Source organism: Vigna unguiculata, chromosome 4 (assembly GCF_037176805.1).
Source record: "Vigna unguiculata cultivar grain cowpea cultivar isolate G323 ecotype 2 chromosome 4, ASM3717680v1, whole genome shotgun sequence".
Classification (NCBI taxonomy): domain Eukaryota; kingdom Viridiplantae; phylum Streptophyta; class Magnoliopsida; order Fabales; family Fabaceae; genus Vigna; species Vigna unguiculata.
Genome location: NC_140795.1, coordinates 31,750,468 through 31,773,210, shown reverse-complemented (window position 1 = coordinate 31,773,210; position 22,743 = coordinate 31,750,468). Strand labels below are relative to the sequence as shown.

The window sequence follows — 22,743 nt, the reverse complement described above, 5'->3', positions numbered from 1 at the left end:
GTTCTTGTTGTTTGATATTCATTCCTTTACAACCATATGATGTTATTAGCTTCTTATCAGATTTATCCAAGTTACTTGGATACCAAATAAATATATTATTAACTGAATTCACATTTAATTATTTCTACGAGCTTCTCTAAGGTAGGAGGGTTTGTAAGTCCCTCAAACTTGAAATCCATAAATGAGGTGCAAGTGAATTGATTTGTAGAATGAACAAGTTTGATTGTATTAACCAATTAATGATTGTTCTTGTGTAATTAATTGTGGTTGAATTTTCAACACCATCTTGTTCATTTGCAATTATCTTTTGATCATTATTACTTATTATAAAAAGTGAAAAAAAAAGGTATTTGGTCATTTACTATGTATCAAATGAAACACTTGAATGATTAGTTCCTTCTATACAAAATATATCTGATTACTCATTTTTTTACTCACATTTATAGTCTTATTGCATCTTCCAAGTGATTCTTTTTTCCTTATTTATTACATTAAGCATGTTATTTTATTTTTTAGAGTAGATAGAAGTTTTTCTAAATACCCAATATATTTTGTATTTTTCTACTATAATTTTTTCAGCACAAACCTTTGTTTATTCTTTTGTTCATACATTTTTTCTGTAAATGATTGGATGATTCCTTTTGCATTAGATTTTTTACTAAGGCTTCAATTTGGATATTTAGAATGTAGTGTTTTGATTCCAAAGCTACTTTTAACACTTTGTAGAAGTTCGTGAAGAAAAAGTTTTATATGTAAGATTTCTTTATATTTTTAACTTTGTAAAATTGGAAAAGCCCAATCCAGTTTAACTTTGGCCCACTGATTTTTTTTTCATTAAAAATTGTTTATATAGACTAAAAACACTTAAAAAAGATGGTAATTGTTTCCTGCACCATATCATTTTCTTCTTACACCCTATCATTTTATTTAATTCCATTTTGTCCTTAGGAGTTTTATTTGAAGTGTTTAGGAAGGTGTAGTTGTGTGGTTTGAATAATGGATTCTATAAGGGGTATGTGACTTGCTGGAAAATAGATTTTGATAAAAGGAAAACATTGATCGGAAATTGGATTCCCAAAGGAGAAGTATTTTCAGGAATTGTGATTTAGTGTGAAATTAACTTAAGGGACAAATCAACTTGGACGAAGTGCGCTTAAGTTGATTGAGACTTGCTAGACTTGAAATTGTTGTTGTGACGAGTTGTGCAATGAACATAAGAGAAACTTGCTTAGTTAACATGTGCATTAGAGTTAGACAAATTTAGAGTTGAATTGAGAAGCTTTATGCAATATGCCCTGCACCTCACGAGACTTGCCGCCAAAGTGACAAGTTGACCTAAAGTTTAAGCAAGCTTGCACAAGAAGCAATCTAACATGTTGCCAAGCTGGAAGCTGACGTGGAACCTATGCAAAGATAACCCAAAACGACCAGTTAGAAGCTCCAATAGATAGAATTTAAGAGCTAGAGTTACCTATGTTAACTAGTTGCATTGTGAAGAAGTTGACTTTAAGACCTGCTACCTATGTGATAGGGTAGAGTAGTTAAGTAGTTAAAACAATTTTCATAGGTAGTTGACAAGTTTTATGAAATTTTCCAACCTGTAATAACTTGTATTTTCCAATAGTAAGTGTCTTTAGTAGTTAGGAACATATAAATCTGAATTTTCATACATATACACATAAAACGCCAATTTTACTCCACTTTTTATTTTTGGGTTGAAAGCTTTTGGAAGGACGAAGAGATTTGGGACATTGTCTCTGATGCGTTCCAAGCTTGGGACAATATGATTGGTGTGTTCCAACTTTTCATTTAAGTGCAATTGTGATACTTTTGCAAAGTTTGATAGTTCTTTGTACATATCATACATTTTATAGGTTCAATTAGGTTTTACGTATCTACCTTGTTGATTGAGGTCCTACCCTATCAAATTAAATAATGTAAATGCAATACTTAGGAGTTAACCCAAGGTCGTCTCCCAATGACCATTCTTTTCAATCAAAGCTCTCCAGATACAAACACAACACAAAAGGGGATGGGGTTTGGCAGTTTCAAAAATTCAACACAAGAATAAAATGTAATTGCAAATCTGATAAAACAATAGTGAAAACGACATTGATTCCTATTCGAATGAAATTTCACCAATCACAGATTTCAAATTAAATTGGTTCTGTTATCCCTCATGAGACTCGGAATTAAGCAACTAAGCGAATGTTGACAACGAGTTCAATATACAATTGAGAAGTGCACACATTCATGAATCTGTCACAGTTCATTAATCATGAACAAAACCCAAAAAAATGAATTGCCCACTCTACAATATAAGCATAAATAGATTTGTTTCTTCATTACACGCAAATGCAAATTCAAAAGAGAGAAATAACAAAACTCAACCGAACAAAACACCAATCCCAAGGTTTCATTTCATTCTTTGCAAGGAATCAATGCATAAAATTAGTTGCCCATGGAATTCGAATGAACACCCAATCCAAAACGAAAATGCATCTGTTGAAACTGTACTTTAGTTGTTGCCCTTTTCATTTACGTTGAAATAATTTATTTATTTTAACTTTTTTAATTAAAGTTGTTTAACTATTTTCAAACAAACTTGATCTGTAGTGGTTCATATATTTTTTGGAGTTGTTAAACATGGGATTGTGACATGTGCAGTTGCTATTATTTTGCTTTGTAGTTTTAGTTTCATTTTGTGTATTTAAAAGTCTTCTTCAATTCAATAAATGTGAGATATACACAACAATCTGCTTTTTGCTTTTTCTCCAACGTACTCCTCTATATTTTCTCTCTCTTAAAACACCAACAAAATGGTATCAAAGCATTCTTCTTAGAAGGACCTATTAGTGAATATTTAAACCCACCTTATTTCAATCCTTTAAATGGATTCTAAAACTCCTTACACAACACTAGCACTATTGTGTTTGATGGTAACAATTATTACATTTGGGCAGCACAAATGGAGGCACACCCGGAGGCAAATGATCTTTGGGAGGTATTGAGGAAGACTACGAAATTCCTCCTTTACCAACAAATCCAACTTTGGCTCAGATTAAAACTCAAAAGGAGTAGAAAGTAAGAAAGTCAAACACAAGAGCTACCTTGTTAGTTCTTGTCTCACAAGATGTTTTCACCAAAATCATGACAATTAAATTTGCATTTAAAATGAAGAAGTTTCTCAAGGATGAATATGAAGGAGATGAAAGGATTAAGGGGATGCAAGTAATGAATCTAGTTAGAGAATTTGAAATGCAAAAAATGAAGGAGTAAAAAACAATCAAGGAGTATGCAAACAAGCTTCTTTGCATTGTGAACAATATAAGATTGTTAGGTACTAAATTTTCTTATTTAAGAATAGTTCAGAAAATATTAGTAACAGTCACTGAAAAGTTTGAGGCTTCTATTACTACATTCGAAAATACGATTTATCAAATATTACATTGGTAGAACTCCTTTAGTGTTATGCAGGCCCCAAAACAAAGGAGCAAAATGAGGGATGTAGTTTTAGTGGAAGGAGCGTTGCAATCCAAACTACAAGTTAACAAAGCGAAAAAGAAAAAAGTGAAGAATTACAAAAAAAAAATTCAAAGGTTCAGAAGCTGCCAACACCAGTAAAGGTAATAAAAAAAGGACTTTCCTCCTTGTAAGCATTGTGGCAAAATGGGTCATCCTCCTTTCAAATGTTGTAGAAGACCTGATGTCAAGTGTGAAAAATGCAACAAACTATGACATCATGTGAGAGGAGCAACTTTGGTCAAGTTGTTGATGAAGAAGAGGAGCAACTTTTTGTGGCCACTTGCTTTGCTAGTTCAAATTCAAGCGATAAATAGCTTATTGATAGTGGTTACACTAATCATATGTCATTTGATTGTGAGCTCTTTAAGGAATAAGATACATGTGTAGCATCCAAAGTGAAGATTAGAAATGGAGAACACATTATAGTCAAAGGAAAAGGCACAATAGCCATTGAAAGTATTTCAGGTACAAAACTTATCAAAGATGTGATATTTTTACCTAATATCAGTCAAAATTTGTTGAGTGTTAGCTGGTTGATTCAAAAAGGTTTTAAAGTTATCATTAAAAGTGATCGGTGCTTGATCAAAGATGCACATGACAATGATGTGTTCAAAGTAAAAAGGAAAGGAAAAAGCATTGCACTTGATCCAATGAAGGAGGAGCAAATAACACTCCCTACAACAAATGTCCAAACTGAAGTTTGGCATAAAAGGCTTGGACACTTCAACCATACTAATGTTGTGAATTTGCAAAGAATGGAAGTGGTTCAAGATCTCCCTTGTCTTGAGTTAAAAATTCCATAATGTAGAGCTTATCAACAAGGAAAGCAATCAAGACTTCCATTTAAGCAATCAACTTAGAGGGCGACTGAGAAGCTGCAATTAATACATACGGATGTGGTTGGTCCTCACAACACTTTGTAACTCAATGGTAGCAGGTATTTCTTGATTTTTATTGATGATTACTCCAAAATGTGTTGGATATACTTTCTTAGATTCAAATCAAAAGCTGCTAGTGTTTTTTTGAAATTCAAGCAATGGATTGAAACACAAAGTAGTCATAAAGTACAAGCTTTGCGATCTAACAATGGCAAGGAGTACACCTCTAATCAATTTAATCATTTTTGTGAAGAAGTAGGGATTGAACATCAACTCATCGCTCAATACATTCCGCAACAAAATAGAATGAGTGAGAGAAAGAACTATACCATTATGGAGATGGCTAGATGTTTAATGTTTGAGAAAAATTTGCCAAAAGAATATTGGTCGTAAATATTGTAGTTTTCCTTCTTAATTGGTTTCCTACTAAAGTTGTTACAAAAAAACTCCATATGAAGTTTGGTATGGTTTTAAACCCTTTTTGAAAAATCTCAAAGTATTTGGTTCTTTGTGTTTTGTTTATGTTCCTCAGGCAAAACATGATAAGTTGGATAAAAAGGCAAACATTGGGATTTCTGTTGGGTATAGCTTAATTTCTAAAGCTTACAAATTTTCTAGCCAAACACAAGGAAAATATTGATAAGTAGAGATATACATTTCATGGAGAATGATGAGTGGGATTGGGATGAAAAACATGTTAAATTTCCCGATCAAGTTTCAAAATCTCAACTTGATGAAAATGAGCTTGTAGATGACTTTCCAATTATAGGTATGAGATCACTTTCTAGTATTTATCAAAGGTGTAATGTGGTTGTTCTTGAACCAACGGATTTCTAGGAAGCAGAAAATGATCCAAATTGGATTACAACAATGAAAGAAGAACTCCGAATGATTGAAAAAAATGAAACCTGGAAGTTAGTGAAAAGACCCACAAATAGAAAAGTGATTGGTGTGAAGTGGGTATTCAAAACCAAGTTGAATCCTGATGGCTCAATCAACAAGCATAAAGCCAGGCTTGTTGTAAAATGATACTCTCTTTGTGTTGATTTTTTTGACACTTTTGCTCCTGTTGCAAGGTTAGATACAATTAGATTGCTTCTAGTTATAGTTGCACAAAAGAGTTGGAAAGTTTCCTAACTTGATGTCAAGTTAGCATTTTTAAATTGTTTCTTGGAGGAGGAGATTTATGTTGAGCAACCTAAAGGCTTTGTTGTGAAAGGAGAAGAAGATGATGTGTACTTGCTCAAGAAGGCCTTGTATGGCCTAAAACCCAAGAGCATGGTACAACATAATTGATGAGTACTTGATGCAATTTCATTATTGTCTCATTATATGTGGATGACTTATTGGTTATAGGGAGCAATGAAAAGCTTATGAGAAAATTCAAAGAAGATATGAAGAAAATTTTTGAGATGATAGATTTGAGGGAAATGGCTTATTTTCTAAGTATGTAAATAAAGTAGAAAAATGGAGAAGTATTCATCTGTCAAAAGAAGTATGCTAAGGAAATTCTGGAAAAATTCAGAATGGATGAAGGCAAAAGTGTAGATACTCCAATGTGCCAGAAGGTGAAGTTGAGTAAAAGAGATGATGTTGAACCGGTTGATGAAACTTTTTATAGAAGTCTAGTTGGTTGTTTAATGTACTTAACAACTACTAGACCTGATATTTTGTACTTCGTAAGTCTATTATCTAGATTTACCAATTATGCAACGGAAACACATCTTATTGCTGCTAAAAGTGTCCTAAGGTACGTGAAAGGGACTTTAAATTTTGGAATCAAATTCTGCACAAGTCAGAATTATGTATTGCAAAGATATTTTGATAATGACTGGGGAGGTTCTCTTGATGATTTAAAAAGCACTTCAAGTACTACTTCTTGTTTGGAACATGTGCATTGTCATGGTGCTGCCAAAAATAAAATATTATGGCATAGTCTACAGTAGAAGTTGAATTCACTATAGCTAGTAATGTTGTAAACCAAGCTTTATGCTTGAGAAAAGTGTTAATCGATTTGAATATGAAGCAAGAGAGATGCACTGAATTATTCGTTGATAATCAAGCTACGATCTCTATTTCAAACAATCCTATTTTTCACAGAAAAACCAAGCACTTCAACATCAAATTATTTTATCAAAGAAGTGCAAAAGGAAGGAACTATTAGCTTGATTTATTGAAAATCTGAATTGCAACTTGTTAATATATTTACCAAGCCTTTACCAAGAAGTAAGTTTGAGTTTCTTAGAGAAAAACTTGGAGTTTGCAACAACCAAAGTAAGGAGAAATGTTGAAATTGTACTTTAGTTGTTTCCCATTTCATTTACGTTGAAATAATTTATTTTATTTTTTTAAATTAAAGTTGTTTGACTGTTTTCAAACAAACTTGGTCAGTAATGGTTAAGATATTTTACGAAGTTGTTAAACGTGGGATTGTGACCCATGCAATTCCTATTATTTTGCTTTGCAGTTTCAGTTTCATTTTGTGTATTTAAAAGTCTCCTTCAATTCAATAAATGTGAGATATACACTACAATATGTTTTTTTTTTCTTTTTCTCCGTAACGTACTCCTCTATATTTTCTTTCTCTTAAAACACCAACAACATCATTAAATTGAAGAAAAGAAGACATAAAACACAAATTAAAGGAGGCAATGTGTAGAAAACGTTAACCTATAAGCTTCAAAACGTAAAAATCAGAATGGGGGAGAAGAAGCACCATTAAAAACCTCCTAAAACCCTGAAAAAATGTTGTCCCTTAAATTTGCCACTCATATTTACAAAAATCTCATTAAAGGCTTTAGAATTACAAAAATGCCACTATGGCCAAAATGTTGGCCCAATGACATGAACAAGCGAATTGACATGGCACTGATGTGACAATGATGTGGGAATGACATGACAACTCTCTCTTCATCTTAAGATTAGTGTCTAAGCTCTAAAATTGCTTCACATAAATACCAAAAAATAATTAGAATAAAAAATTAGACTAATTAATGTCAAATTAATCAAATTTCGAAATAATTGCCCAATTAAGCCTAATTGATGAAAATGCACTAACAATAGAAAATTAAGCACTAAATAACCATCAAGATGGACACAAAAAGGCAATGGAATATGAGAAAGTAATGGCTCATCACTTCTACATAACTCAAATTTGTACATAAAAATCACATTATGCATTACATGTAAAAAATTGATAAAAATTAGTTCATGACTAATTCTGCCAGTTTTGGTTTAACATGCAAATATGTAAATTTGACATAATTTGGTGTTTTTTCATATTTCTCTTGGATAATTCTAATGTTTAAAATATATTTCATGCATTTGCATTGAATATAAATAATTATTGCATGTTAAACTACAATTGCATAAAAGTTTGGTGCTAATTGTTAATTCTGCCAACTTTGGTCTGATTTGTGATTTTGTGCATTGCATGATGTTTAGTGTTTCTACATGTTTATCATGATTTTTTATAGTGATTCTAATATGTTTCATGCATTCATATTGCATTTAACTCGAATTTGCCTTTAGAACCTTATATTGCACTTGTTATCAAAAGTTGATTAATAATGGTAAATTTGTCCAATTGGTTTCTATAGAGTGATTTTGAGCATTTTGAGTTTCTAGTTAGTTACGTGTGCCTATCTTAGTTATTTTTAGGTAATAAAACTTGTTCCAATCCTTTTTATGCATAATTCATTGTTTTAGTTCATTTAGGCATTTTGTCGAACACATTGTAAAATTCAGTTTTCACTTACGCATTTCAACAAACACATTTTGTTGTCATACTCTACATCATTTTAGCTAGTTTTAAAGTTCCAAACATGTTTAGATAAACTTGTTCATACATTCCATTCATATGTGATTTTCATGCATTAGAATCCATTTTAAGTGATTAAACCAATGCCTTCATATTGTAGAATCATACATTTGTCCAATTTTAGTTTCTTGCTTTAGAAATAGTTCATACATCATTTGCATAGCATTTTAGGATTATTTTAGCTTAGTTTGAAGTATTATTTCTATATTTTCCCCCATTGTCATACACTAGACAAATTTTATACACTCCAAATTACTCTAACTTAGCCATTTCTTTTGATTGCCACTACTACAAAAATCACTTTAAGAGACAACACAAAATTGTGACTTAAACCATAAAAACTGTGGGCTAAAGTTTAGACAAAAAAGCTTTAGGCGTAGTCTAGGTGAGCGTAGATATAGGTAATAAGCTGCGATTTTCAATACGATAACAATTTTAAAATCGTTGCTTAAGATCCTCATAACAGACAATGATTTTGATGTACGTGTTTTTCAAAACTTCACATTTCCAACACTCTAAGATCTTGGTGTTTTAAGTCTAAAATCAAAGTGAGGGAAGAAATTCAAATTTTTGAGTTTTTAGAACTAAATTTTGCATTTTCAGTCATTTTTAGTGTATTTTATACTACATTTTTATGGATTAGCCCACACTTTTACAAGCAACATTTATATAAATGTTTCTTAGGATAATTTTTAAGTCACGTCTAAAAAAGTGTTGCATTTACTATGTTTAGACCACATTTTTATACCCATGGTCTCGTTTAGTGTTGTCTAAAGTCATTTTTGTTGTATAGTGATTCCCTGGTTTCTACTCTACTCAATTAAAATGGGAAAACTATGTTTTTGTTTAATCTTTATGTGATTAAGAGGTTAGAAATCCTCTCTAGGAACATAAGTATAAACCTCTCAAGGTTACAATGAGTTTAACCTCGTTAGGTATATGTCTCAATCTTCGCCTAAGATCAAGAACTCATAATCACAATAATCAAATGATCTCTCATGCAGGAGAGTTACAATGAAGCTCACAGGGTCACTTCACACAGTGAAGGATTTATAATGATTTTGCTCAACCCAATATCACTTTCTAATGAGATGAATATGACAATATAAGCTCATGGAGTAATCTCTCTTTCTCTTCAAGAATGAATTTGACAGTATTTCAATAGTTCCTTCTTTTCTCTTTTGTCTCTTCCCTTCTTCATCTCGGTCTTGATATTTATAGATGCATTTATATCACTTGACCATTAATGCAAAATATATCCATATTTTCATATATCTCATAATATCTTTTGTCATTTTTCACTTTGGAAGTTTGGATATTCTAAGTGTATTACTTCTTATGAATTATCAATTCTTTCCTTTTTGGTCGTTCAACAATTTGAGTTTCAAACATTGTAACATTTTGGCCTCAATCATCAAAATATACTCTCACAGCCTTCAATCTGCAAAGTTCTTTTTTCATGTCTCGTGATTTGGTCAATATTGATATGACAACATTTAGAATAATCAATCCAAGAGGAATTCAAAATTACTTCCTTTTATGGATACTTTGATATTAATTTAGCTTTCTGGATTTTCTTCATACATAAATATATATATATATGTGTGTGTGTGTGTGTGTGTGTGTATTCAGTAATATCTTCAATTATTCCTTGTCACCATAATTTGATCTTCAATCAGAATATGTTCAAAATATGTTGAAACGTGTTGCACAATTCTCTTAATCATATTCACCATCAATTTCAACTTACAGATTTCATTAATCAATTTGCAATGGATATATATATATATATATATATATATATGTGTGTGTGTGTGTGTGTGTGTGTGTGTGTGTATGTGTGTGTATTTAGTAATATCTTCAATTATTCCTTGTCACCATAATTTGATTTTCAATCAAAATATGTTCAAAATATGTTGAGACATGTTGCGCAATTCTCTTAATCATCTTGATCATCAATTTCAACTTACATATTTCATTAATCAATTTGCAATTGATCTTGATCACCTTATGATTAGACAAATTTCTTTCATGCCATTCTGAACTTGATTTGTTTTATCAATTTGATACTTGTTTTTGTGCTTTGACTCTTTACTCGTCAATCATTGTTGCAATTAGGTCGTCCAATGGAAGTATTCATCTAATAAGTTTTTTAGTATTTTGTTCCAGGAGTTGACTTGACTCGTTTGATAGATACTCGTCTAATGTCTCTGTGTGCATTTGCATAGGCTCGTTTATTGCATCATGTTGACTTGTTCTAGTTCTTCTAACTCGTCTAATCCTTCTTTTCTTTGCTTGTTTGCCTGCTTACTTTGACTCATCTACTCTTTTGTAGAAGTCTAGTGCTTTGCTACTTTAGAATGACTCGTCGGGTTAACGCAATTGTCTGATACATTCATTATGCTTTTGCACTGTTTGAGTTGTTTGGTTCTTGTATTTTGATCTGTAGTCTTGATTCGTCTAACGAGTTCAACTACCTTAAGTCATCTAACACTTGTATATAACCTGATTTGTCTGATAACTTGGTCGTCTGATCAAGCCTTTAACTCATCTAATAAGTGCAAAAGATAAGGTCTTTGGAAGTGTCGAAGAGGTAGAGGAAGTGGATGAACAATTGTTGGAGGTGGGAGAGAGAGAGGGGGCATAAGATTTGGCATCGAGGGTCTCAAACTAATGAGAGAGAAGGGACGAAAATGAAGAACGTGGCGTTGTGTTTGGGCAAGGGAGTGAAACTGTGATTTTAAGTCTATATTAATAGGTTCAATGTTAAGAAGCAAATGATTCACGAAGCACCAGACACATTTGTGAATTGGGTTGCCTAATTTTGGGTGAACTAGTATAAAATAAATTGTTTATTGTCTCTATTTATTATCCATACTCTCTCGGTCATTGCTAAAATGTTTTAAAAGTGTTTGTGAAAATATTCTACTTGTAGGAGACTTACCAATGTTCAAATCAATAAGAGATATAATAATAATAATAATAATAATAATAATAATAATAATAATAATAATAATAATAATAATAATAATAATTTGCAAAATAACTATGAGAAAAGAGGCGATACTTCCTTTGGTGGAAGTGTGCTTACATAGAATTTTGGTATTTGTAAATAAAGATAAATAAAAAAAAAAACTAAGATTTAATCATTCTTTTGATTCCTATTTTTATTTAAAAATATTAAGTTGGTCCTTCAAAATTTTTTAGTCTCAATTTAGTACCAATTTTTGAAACATTGATGTAATTTAGTCATTTTCGTTATGGCTTGAGAGAGATCAAAGATTTTTCATCAAAATTGAAGCCGTTAATGAGTATGATTTGCTTTCTCGGTGTAATTAACATAATCCTTATGTTAATTTAGTGAAAAATCCTTATATTGTTTCAAAAAATTTAACGAAAATGATCAAATTATATCAATTTTTCAAAAATTAAAACTCAATTAAGACTATAGAAAATTGGAGGACCAAATTGATACTTTTGAACTAAATGATAAAGCAAAATAATAGAAAGGATTAAGACTATTCAAAATAATGAGATAAAATAGAAAAGAATGTTCTAATAATGAGATAAAAAAAACTGTGTAACCTAATAAAAAAGATATTAGAAATATTTTGTCATATTTATTACTTTTTTTTAATGATGCATGTAACTAAGTATTTATTATTTATAATTGAGGTTATACAAATATTAATACAAATATATATATATATATATATATATATATATATATATATTTAACAATATATAAAGATGATTTCCTCTTTTGTATCCACATTTCAAAATATCTATTTTACCCTTTAAAATATAATTATTTATTAAATTTTTGAAAATTTACTTTTACTTTTACAAACTTTTTTATAAAATCATCTATTTCTGCTATTATTTTTTCTCTATTTATCAACAGTTATTCTCTCATATTTTTTTATATATTTGACTTTATTTTTAATAAATAATTTTATTTTATATATTAACTTAATAACATTACATTATCATCACCTACTAATATAACATCACGTATATTTAAAAAATGCATACACAAGGGGGCGACCATGCCTGTGTATACACTAGTTTATGTAAAATACACCTTCTCCTTGAAAATAATTAGTATCTTTTATTCATGGAAATTTAGGTATATGGAACTTATACGAGAACATACACCTTAAATAACATGATAGTGTGATGAGACAAGTAAATATTAGAGCTGTCAAAATGGGTTGGAACCCGCGGGTTAATCCGGCTCACCACGGGTTCGGGTCGGGTTGGGTTGAAATTTTTTACATATTTCAATACTGGTTGATTTTTGACCCGACTCATGTAAAACCCGACTCACTCGGGTTGAACCCGTGGTGAGCTGGGTTGGCTCACCAACCCGCAGATCAAAGGGTCACACAATTGTTTTTTATTTTTTTTATTAAGTTGGGTTTTACATTTGGGTGATGTTAGGTTTTTTTATCCAACACATAAATAATTTGTAATTTTTTTTATTTGGGTTTGTATTTGGATTGTATTAAAGTTATTAAGATTTTAATTAGAATTACAATTTAGTTTTGACTAAAAAAAATAAAAAAAATGTATTTTTTTTAATTAAGTGAACCCGTGAGCCAACCTGTTTAACCTGCCAATCTGTGGTGTGTCGAGTTGGGTTCAGATTTTTTTGGCTCGCTAAGAAGTAAGCCGGGTTGGGTTAACTCACTAAATTATTAACCCATGGTGGGTCGAGCCGGGTCGGACCGGGTTATCCGTTTAGACAGCTCTAATAAATATATCACAATTTATGGTAAAAAATATCATATTTAATTTTTTTGTGTAAAATTTCTATAATCAACTATTTTTATAATATCAATGAATTAAGGAAAACATAATATATAACTAGAGCTGTCAAAACGGGTCACCCGACCCAACCCGGCTCGCCCCGCGACGGGTTGACCACATAGTGGGTCAACCCAACTCAGCTCACTTATTAGCGAGCCAACAAAACTAAAACCCGACCCGACCCACCACGAGTTGGCGGGTTAAACGGGTTGACTCACTAACTCACTTAATTAAAAAAAAACACACAATTTTTTTTCTTCAATCTCAAGAAAACTAAATTATAATTCCGATTAAAAATCTAAATAAACTTGAATACAATCCAAATAAAATCCCAAATTATGTTAAACTCAAAATACAAACCAAAATCACAAAAATATAAATTACTATCTAACATCAAATCATTATTGTCACTTATCAAACTATAGTATTAGAATCTTGAATGAATAAATCCACAACATTTTCATCTCTTGAAACATGTTTTTTATCCCTATCTACAATATATACATATATATATATATATATATAATATAATATATAATATATAAATATATATATATATATATATATATATATATATAATATATATATATATATATATATATATATAATATAATATATAATATATAATATATCACAGGTTCAACCTGAATGAGCCGGATTCTTAATGGGTTGGGTTCATTTTAATTTCGTACTGAAATTTGTAATTTTTTTTCTATCCAACTCGACTCGAACTCGCAGGTTATAACCCATTTTAACGGCTCTATATATAACAAAAAAAGTGCACATAGATGAATTTTGGTAAAAATAATAAGAAAGAAAACACAAATGATATTATATTTTATTTAATTTGAAAAAAAAACGAAAAAAAGCAAAAAATTCAAAAATATCTACTCCTTTAAATTTAAATTTTAAAACTTTTTCAATTTTTATTTTCTCTTCCAAGTCTCGAAAACACTATGTTTATTTGTTTCTGCGTTATTGCTTACGTGTCCAACATTAGCTGCGACACTTCAGCCTGGTTCCAAGAGGTTACACCTTTGGATGCACGCACTGAAGCATGCGCCACTCGCATCACCGTGGTTTCTCGTAGAAGCCACCAACAAGGAAAGTAAACGTTGCAAAATGGCGCCAAAGAAGAAACCAGAGCCCGATCCTAGCGGAATGTTCTCAGGCATGGTGGTGTTTTTGGTTCCCAAAGGAGTCCAAGCCCGTCGACTCCAGGTACAATACAAGTTTCAAGTTTCACCGGCTAACAATGGATATCGTTGTACATTTGTCATTTTTCAAAACCCACCTTTTTTATTTTCCTTTGAAGTTTCAAAGTTTTCATCTTTTCTAAGTTTCTTCACTTTTTCTCATGTATCAGATTTGGAAGGAGCGGTTGATGCAAATGGGGGCTATGATAGAGGAGCGCTTCTGCAAACGGGTCACTCATGTTTTTGCTATGAACTCAGATACGCTTCTTCAACAACTGGATAGGGACCGTTTGTCACGTTTTAAAGGGGTTGGTTTTTTCTTCATTATGTGATGTATGAGTGCTTAGTCTGATTATGTCTCCTTGGAGATGTAAGGAGGACAACAATAGTATCCATAAAACAACCCCATTTTTGATTGGTATTTCATCAGAAATATTGATTGGTATTTCCCTAGCAGTTTATTAAGAAGCTTGTGTTCTTTTGGAGGGCTAATAGATGTATTTATTGATGATATAGGGTCAATGTGGTCTCGGTTTGAGTTTATCTTTCAAGGATCAAAGTGGATATCTAATAATAGTGTTTGAAGGGTCTTGATCTTGTTTTGATCTCCTTTTTACTTTTAAGAATGTGTGTATTGTAGTATTGTACTTTGACTTATGTGGACTGTAATTGGTACTGGATTAGTTTGTTGGTATAGCAATTTCCTCTGAAATGTATAATTTGGGTTTCTGTTTTTGTGTTTGGAATGTGCTTTTACATGTCTTTTGTTTAGTTAGTTATTTAATTGTTTTCCGGTTAATGATCTACGTTGATTTGTGCAGAGAGTTCTCCTTTATCAATGGCTGGAGGACTGCTTGAAATCAGGGGAGATAGTATCTGAAGATATGTATGTACTGAACTTGAATCCTCAAGGCAAACCTGAAAAGTCTTTGGACCCTCAACCAGGCCAGAGCGATCCTCAGCAATTGCATAATAATAAAAAGACGAAATACACGGAAATTATAAATCATGAAAGTAACGATCAGGGAGGAAAAAATGATTCATTTTTATCAACAAGCAGCCATGAGGAAGGTGATAGTTTAAGTTATGGAAATACAAGACCTCAACATCTTGATTCTGAAAGTGACGTTGTAAGTGCTAAGATCTATCCGCCTACAGCTGAACATTATTTGGTGACAATATTTTACTCCAAAACAATAATTTTTCTCAGGCATCTCTGTTAAGAATAAGATTCTGACATATATAATTAATACTTTTTCTATCTTCTGGTTCATATAACTGTGTCTAGTGTTTGTACCACGCACACACACTCAAAACTCCGCTAACATGGGTGCACTTTGCAGTCATCTTCATCATACTGTCCACCTGATCAAAACAAAAACATAACAGAGATATTTGGGAAACTTGTAAACATATATAGAGGTAAGGCTTCTATTACACCTAGTCTCCTACATATTGCAATCTTTTTATATTTTGTGCTACTCTGGTGTTCTTATTTATTGTGGTATGCTGTTTGAAGCATTGGGAGATGATCGAAGGTCCTTTAGCTATTACAAGGCTATTGCTGTTATTGAGAAGTTGCCATTTAAAATTGAAAGTGCTGACCAGATAAACAACCTGCCATCTATTGGAAAATCATTGAAAGATCATGTAAGTGAACTATGTCACTAGACACTCTGTCTCGTAGTTTGTCACTTTGAAAGACAATATATATCTTTAATTTCTGAATCATAGTTCCCAATAGATTTATTGCTCTTTTGCACTATTTTGTCTTCTGAAATTTCTGTTGTCTTCTATGGTATCCTCTTACTTATTTATTATTACTAGGAATAAATGTGCATGGCATTGTCTAGTTGTACTGGAAATCCATTCAGCATGTTAACATCTACGAGATATGATTCTTTTACAAAGTTTGTTATTATTTGGCCATTGAATTATGGTTATTTTTATTAGAACATTTGTTTGGTTTATTTAGTTTTGCAGCTTATCTACCTTCTCCTTTGTCTTGTGAAATTTCGTTTTATTCATTTGTAGTAAGTCTACGAAATAGCTAAGTGATATTAATTTGGTTCTCAGAAAGACATTTCTGCCTCTTCTTTTGTAATGATGTAGAGCTTACTTTTAAATTTGTTTAGGTAACTACACAAACAACTATGTTATGTTATGTGTCTTGTCAGGAAAGAAAGAACACAACCAGAAATTTAGACCAAATATCTTGTGCAGTATTATTTCCACAATTGTTAGTACTACACACTAACATCCAAATACAAAGGAAGATTCATATAGGGCATTCCCTGTTTACACAACCAAAGACTCTCCGTACAAAAGACCCCTAACAGAGAGTGGACTATCGATAAGCATTGCTAGTGAAATAAAAAAAATACTAGGCTTTTCTAAATTTTTTAATACAGAGCACAACCTAAGTTGATTCCTAGAGGACACATTAAATTGTATTCCATCTTTAATATTTTCCTGGTGAAAATAAGATTGGTGGACTCAAAAAATAAATATAGATTGTAAAATATTCAAAATAATATTGGGTTTTAGGGTTTCTTCCCCAGCCTCATGCCTCACACCTCTTTGGATCTTTCTCACTTTGATTCAATGTGCAAAATCTGGTTGCGCTTCTTTGTCTTGGCTAGAGATCCGTGTCAAGCACAGAAGAACTCAATTCTTATTTGCACTCTGTAGTCATGTAAAATAAGATGCTCTATTTTGTTTGGTGTAGATATTGTTGACTGACACTTGGTGAAGACGAAGTTGATTGGTGTTTAATGCTTTGGTGACCCTAATAGCCTCTGATTCTTTAACTTTGGGATGGCTTCCTCTCAGGGATTTTATATCCCTTGGGGTTGTTTACAAAATCAGGGACAATCATCTTCCTCTAAATCATCTCAACTTTGTGGGCACAAAAACTTACATTTGTCCAGGTTCTCAGTAATGTCTGTGATATTCCTTTGTCACAGTTACCTTCTCCTTGCATACAAAGGATAGTGTTTCCTTTCTCATAGGGTAGTTCTCTGTTAGCTCTCCCAAGAACTCCAAAAACATCCCCCTCACAACCCCTAATGTAACTATATAAAGACTTTCTCGGAAAGTCTCCTCCACCAACACAACTACCTGCCTAATTACTTTTTTTCAGTAAATTTCCTTCTATAATATACATTCGATTTCCTCTCCTTATTTTGGTGCCATTTAGAAAGTGCTAGGATCATCACATTTCTGTGGAAGATTAGACTAGGACTGAGAGGCAACATCTCTACTCTGTATCAATGTAGACACATTTCTCCCCATATTCTGAATTTGTTTATCTTTTAGACTCCTCTTCTAAGTACACATTTCTTAAAGAACATAGCATAATTTGGAATCTCCTTAATTGCATCAAGGAGAGGAATGTTTATCTCCACTTTATTATAAGTCTCTAGCAACTCACTATCAAATTCTAGCTTCTTCGACTAAATGGCCCTGGAAGGAAAAGGAAGTGAAATCTGTGGTGCTAGGGCATTAGAAGGTGGTGGATACCACTGCTGGTGGCCTTTTGCAGGTGCTGAAGTCTGATGCTGCTATGCTGGTGCAGTTTCCTAGTTCAACTCTCTACCACACTCCTCATGGTGATGGAATAACCTATCCTAGGAGACAAATCCTTGTACATCTCTACTATGTATCAATGTAGACACATTTCTCCCCATATTCTGAATTTGTTTATCTTTTAGACTCCTCTTCTAAGTACACATTTCTTAAAGAACATAGCATAATTTGGAATCTCCTTAATTGCATCAAGGAGAGGAATGTTTATCTCCACTTTATTATAAGTCTCTAGTAGCTCACTATCAAATTCTAGCTTCTTCGACTAAATGGCCCTGGAAGGAAAAGGAAGTGAAATCTGTGGTGCTAGGGCATTAGAAGGGGGTGGATACCACTGCTGGTGGCCTTCTGCAGGTGCTGAAGTCTGATGCTGCTATGCTGGTGCAGTTTCCTAGTTCAACTCTCTACCACACTCCTCATGGTGATGGAACAACCTATCCTAGGAGACAAATCCTTGTGATTGTGGGATTGATATGCTAGTAATAAAACCATGATGCAACTAATATATAGAATTAAAACCAATAGGAATAAAATCTAAAACTTTCTAAAATATCTCAACAATATCTGTTCATAATATTTTTTTATGTTTATTTTAATCTGAAAGTGCTTTTCCAGAATTTCTTGAACACTAGACTTTTCACCCCATCTGATTTGCTACCATGTACAAATCTTTCTTCCTTCTTCTCTTCAACATTGATAGAGTACTCTCCTTACAATTTCTCACTTTCCTTGATTTCTATGTAACAGTTATTTGATTTCTTTCATGTCTAGCAAACTTCCTTTCATTAGGAAAGAAAGAACACAAAACCAGATACATAGACTGAATATCTTTTGTAGTACTATTTCAAAATCATCAGTATTATACTCCATCATTCACACATGACACTTCCTTTCACATAAGGTATTCCCTGTTTACCCAACCAAAGACTCACCAAAGACTCTTTGTACAAAAGACCCCTAACACCCCCCAAAGGGTGGACTATATATAGACTTTCGCACAAAGTCTCTCCCCTAAAACTACTAACATCATAACTATTTTTTTTTAAATTTCCTTATATAACACACATTCTACCCTCATTATTTTTTTGCCTAACAGTTTACTCTATGCATACTCTATGCAGATTCAGGAGATCATAACTAGTGGGAAGTTATCCAAATTAGAACACTTTGAAACAGATGAGAAGGTATTATAACCATTAACCCTCGGTAGTCAGAGATCTAAATAATATTGTATTAATTAATAATACATTTTTCTAGCTTTAATGGATCATATTATATCTTTATCCATGATCCTTGTACAACTACAATTTTTTAGTTCTTTTCCATAATAATTATATGCACATTTACTCTAGTACAATACTCATTTATCGTAGTGCTTGATAGCTCTTAGAAAGTGGATCTAATTCAATCCTATAATTTTGTTAAGTGAGGTTTGTACCTTCTATATATTGTAGTTTTACCGTATCTCTAGTCGTAGTAGGATCTCAAACATGTTCCCTCACACCAAGGATTGGATGTCTCAAACATTAGAGTATATATATTTGTGGATGGTCCTAGAGTGTTAATGCTGCAGCCTGGCATCGAGTGAATCCCTTCCTTAAGCAGATTTGAACATTTTGAGCAATCTCTTTCAAGCCTGGCAGGTGATGAACTCTGTTGGCTTAAGTGGTGGAACCTCTAAGGGAATTCTTTCAATGCGTTAGACTCCTGTTGCCATGCACATGTCAAACATGATATCTAGTGGGATGATATTTTACCCACGGCTTAGTGTATTTTCATCTGGATAATCAGGAATAACATCACTAACCTTGGGTCTCTTTTCTGTTCCTAAACAGGTTGGACAGAACCCCGTTTAGTATCTTCCAACAATTCTAATTTGTCTTCAAGGTCAAACATTGGGTAATCTTCAAGGGGCTGTTAGTATGGGACCACAAGTCTTTGGTATGAGCCAAGGAAACCTTTCAGGGCTCCAAATGGTGCAAGGTGGGGTTCCCATGAACCAAAATGCAATGAGTGGTCTTGGTCCATCCATAGTCTCTTCTAGGAATGGCATAATGATTCCCACTCTTGGGATGTCTCAACAAGTACAATCAGGCATGCAACCTTTTATGGTACAATTGCCATGGCTGCTCTTCAACAATGGCCTCTTTATCAACTAGATGTTAAAAATGCTTTCCTCAATGGTGATTTACAAGAAGAAATCTATATGGAGCAACCTCCTGGATTTGTTGCTCAGGGGGAATCTTCTGGAATGGTATGTCGTCTTCGCAAATCCCTATATGGCCTAAAACAATCTACTAGGGCCTAGTTTGAAAAGTTTAGCAATGTTGTTCAGCAATTTGGTATAACTCGGTGTAAAGCAGATCATTCTGTCTTTTATCAACACTCGAGTGCTGGATGTGTTTATTTGATAGTATATGTTGATGACATCGTTCTTACAGGGAGTAACAACCATGGCATCTCTCAGTTGAAACAACATCTCTGTCACCATTTTCAGACCAAAGATCTTGGCAAACTCAGATATTTCTTGGGTATTGAGGTGGCACAGTCCAATGATGGTATTGTTATATCTCAGAGAAAGTATGCCATGGATATTCTAGAGGAAACTGGGTTGATGAGTTCAAAGTCTGTTGATACACCCATGGATTCCAATACTAAACTTCTACCAAATCAGGGGGAGCCTATATCTGATCCTAAGTAGTATAGAAGATTGATTGGGAAATTGAATTATCTTACCGTTACTCATCTTAACATTTCCTTTGCAGTCAGTGTGGTAAGACAATTTCTTAATTCTCCATGTGAAGATCATTGGAATGCAGTCATTCGCATCTTGAAGTATATTAAAAAATCCCCTGGAAAAGGATTGTTATATGGTTCTAATAACCATAAAGGAGTTGTTTGCTATTCAGATGCTGATTGGGTAGGATCTCCTTCTGATAGAAGATCTACATCTGGGTATTGTGTCTCCATTGGTGGTAACTTGATCTCGTGGAAAAGTAAGAAATAGAGTGTTGTAGCAAGATTCAGTGTAGAAGCAGAATATAGAGTTATGGCCTCAACTGCCTGTGAACTTGTTTGGCTCAAACAATTGCTTAAAGAGTTACAATTTGGAGATGTTACCCAAATGACACTTGTGTGTGACAATCAGGCTGCTCTTCATATTAGCTCTAATCCTGTATTTCATGAGAGGACCAAACACATTGAGATTGATTGTCATTTCATTCGGGAAAAGATCATGTCTGGAGACATCAAGACTGAGTTTGTTAACTCAAGTGATCAGTTAGTAGATATTTTTACTAAGTCTTTACGGGAGCCTAAAATTGATTATATTTGTAACAAGCTTGGCACATACGATTTGTATGCTCTAGCTTGAGAGGAGTGTTAGATATTGTTTAGATATTGTTTGATATTATTAAAATATTGTTAATCACAATATCAAACAATATCTTCTATTTACTCTATTTATTTTTCAGTTACTCTTTTTAATTGTACCTCTCTCTATTATAAAGAGATTATCCTATGTGTGGTTTATACACAAGGGAGATTAATCTCAATCCCTATTTTCTTTATTCTCAACACAGCCCCTTGTAAACAGTGCTTCAGCTAATATGCGCTATGGTCACAACAGACATCAGGTGGTATGCAATCTCCTCAATTCATATGTAAAGGTCTAGCAGGGAAGCTTGTTTGGGCAAAGACAAGAACTGTCGGTCTTAATCTCCAAACTAGAAGGTTACAGGGATTCTTATGCCTCTGAAACACTTGCAACAAACTAGCTCTCTGTAATGGAAATAGTTCAACTTATATCTGAGGACCACGTGAATAACAAACAATATGTAGGAAAGGCATATTTCTTAGTTTTTCTGACAACGAACCCACATGAATTTCTTGGGCAGCTGCAGTGTGTGCAGTTATACAATTACCATCATTGACATTGCAACTATCTATTTTTGACAAAGCCTTCCACTTGATTGAGATGATTCTACTTGGGGATCTGGTTGTATTTAAGCCACAATTGTCCACTCACAACAACAACATATGCAGAAACAACACCAGTAGTTGCAATCATAACAACAACATCTTGCAACAACAACTGCAACTTCCTCACATGTAGCAACAACAACTTCTGCAGCAGGAACAACTTCCATGGCTGCAACAACAGCAACAACAACTTCCATTGCTACAACAGCAGCAACAACTTCCTCAGGTCCAACAGCAGAAGCTTTCTCAGTTGCAACAATAGCTTCCACAAATCCAGCAACAGTTGCAGCTACCTCTACTTCAACAAAAAAATTCCACAACTGCAGCAACAAAAGAAGCGTCCAAAACCAGAGGTCATCTGAATATTGTCATTATGGCAAAAATTGTGGGTGAGGCATCGAATAGTAAGGGCTGAAAAAATGCTATGATGGTTGAAATGGTTGTTATAGAAAAGAACAAAACTTGGGAGATTGTGGATCTTCCTAAAGAAAAAAATCTTGTTGAATATAGGTGCGTATTCACCGTTAAATACAAGGTAGATCAGACAATGGAAAGGTATAAGGCACAATTAAAAGCTAAGGGATATATTAGAAGCTAAGGGATATATATTCAAACGTATGAAATTGACTATGTTGAAACTTTTCACTTATTGCAAAAGTGAACAGTGTTGGAATTTTATCGTCTCTTTCAACTAATTATAGATGGAGTTTGCAACAATTTGATGTCACATATGCCTTTCTGCATTGCAATCTTGAGTATGCTATTTCTGCTTGAGTTTAAAAGGTGTGTAAACAAGAAAGGAACTTTATAGATTGAAACAATCTCCTAAAGCATGGTTTGACAGGTTAACTATTGTAATGAAGAAAATGCGGTACAAACAAAACTTAGGTGATCATATATTGTTTATTAAGCATTCAATTTCATGGGTGGTATGTAATGAAGCCTG

General features: G+C 33.0%; 1 protein-coding gene and 2 pseudogenes across 2 annotated transcripts in view; all 3 read left to right on the top strand.

The window, feature by feature from the left end:
• The first annotated feature begins 14,011 nt into the window (after positions 1–14,011).
• Positions 14,012–22,743, top strand: part of POL{LAMBDA} (DNA polymerase lambda (POLL)) — a 31,410-nt gene continuing 22,678 nt past the window's right edge. The window contains exons 1-6 of one of the 2 annotated variants that reach the window (XM_028069413.2): positions 14,012–14,256; positions 14,402–14,539; positions 15,053–15,361; positions 15,575–15,653; positions 15,751–15,881; positions 18,938–19,000. In XM_028069413.2, the coding sequence (XP_027925214.1) occupies positions 14,077–14,256; positions 14,402–14,539; positions 15,053–15,361; positions 15,575–15,653; positions 15,751–15,881; positions 18,938–19,000 (900 nt within the window). In that variant the 5' untranslated portion in view covers positions 14,012–14,076. The remainder of the gene's footprint in view (positions 14,257–14,401; positions 14,540–15,052; positions 15,362–15,574; positions 15,654–15,750; positions 15,882–18,937; positions 19,001–22,743) is intronic. The other variant, XM_028069414.2, reaches the window with a different exon arrangement.
• On the top strand, positions 19,364–21,601 carry LOC146887031 (mediator of RNA polymerase II transcription subunit 25-like; annotated as a pseudogene).
• On the top strand, positions 20,023–22,159 carry LOC146887030 (mediator of RNA polymerase II transcription subunit 25-like; annotated as a pseudogene).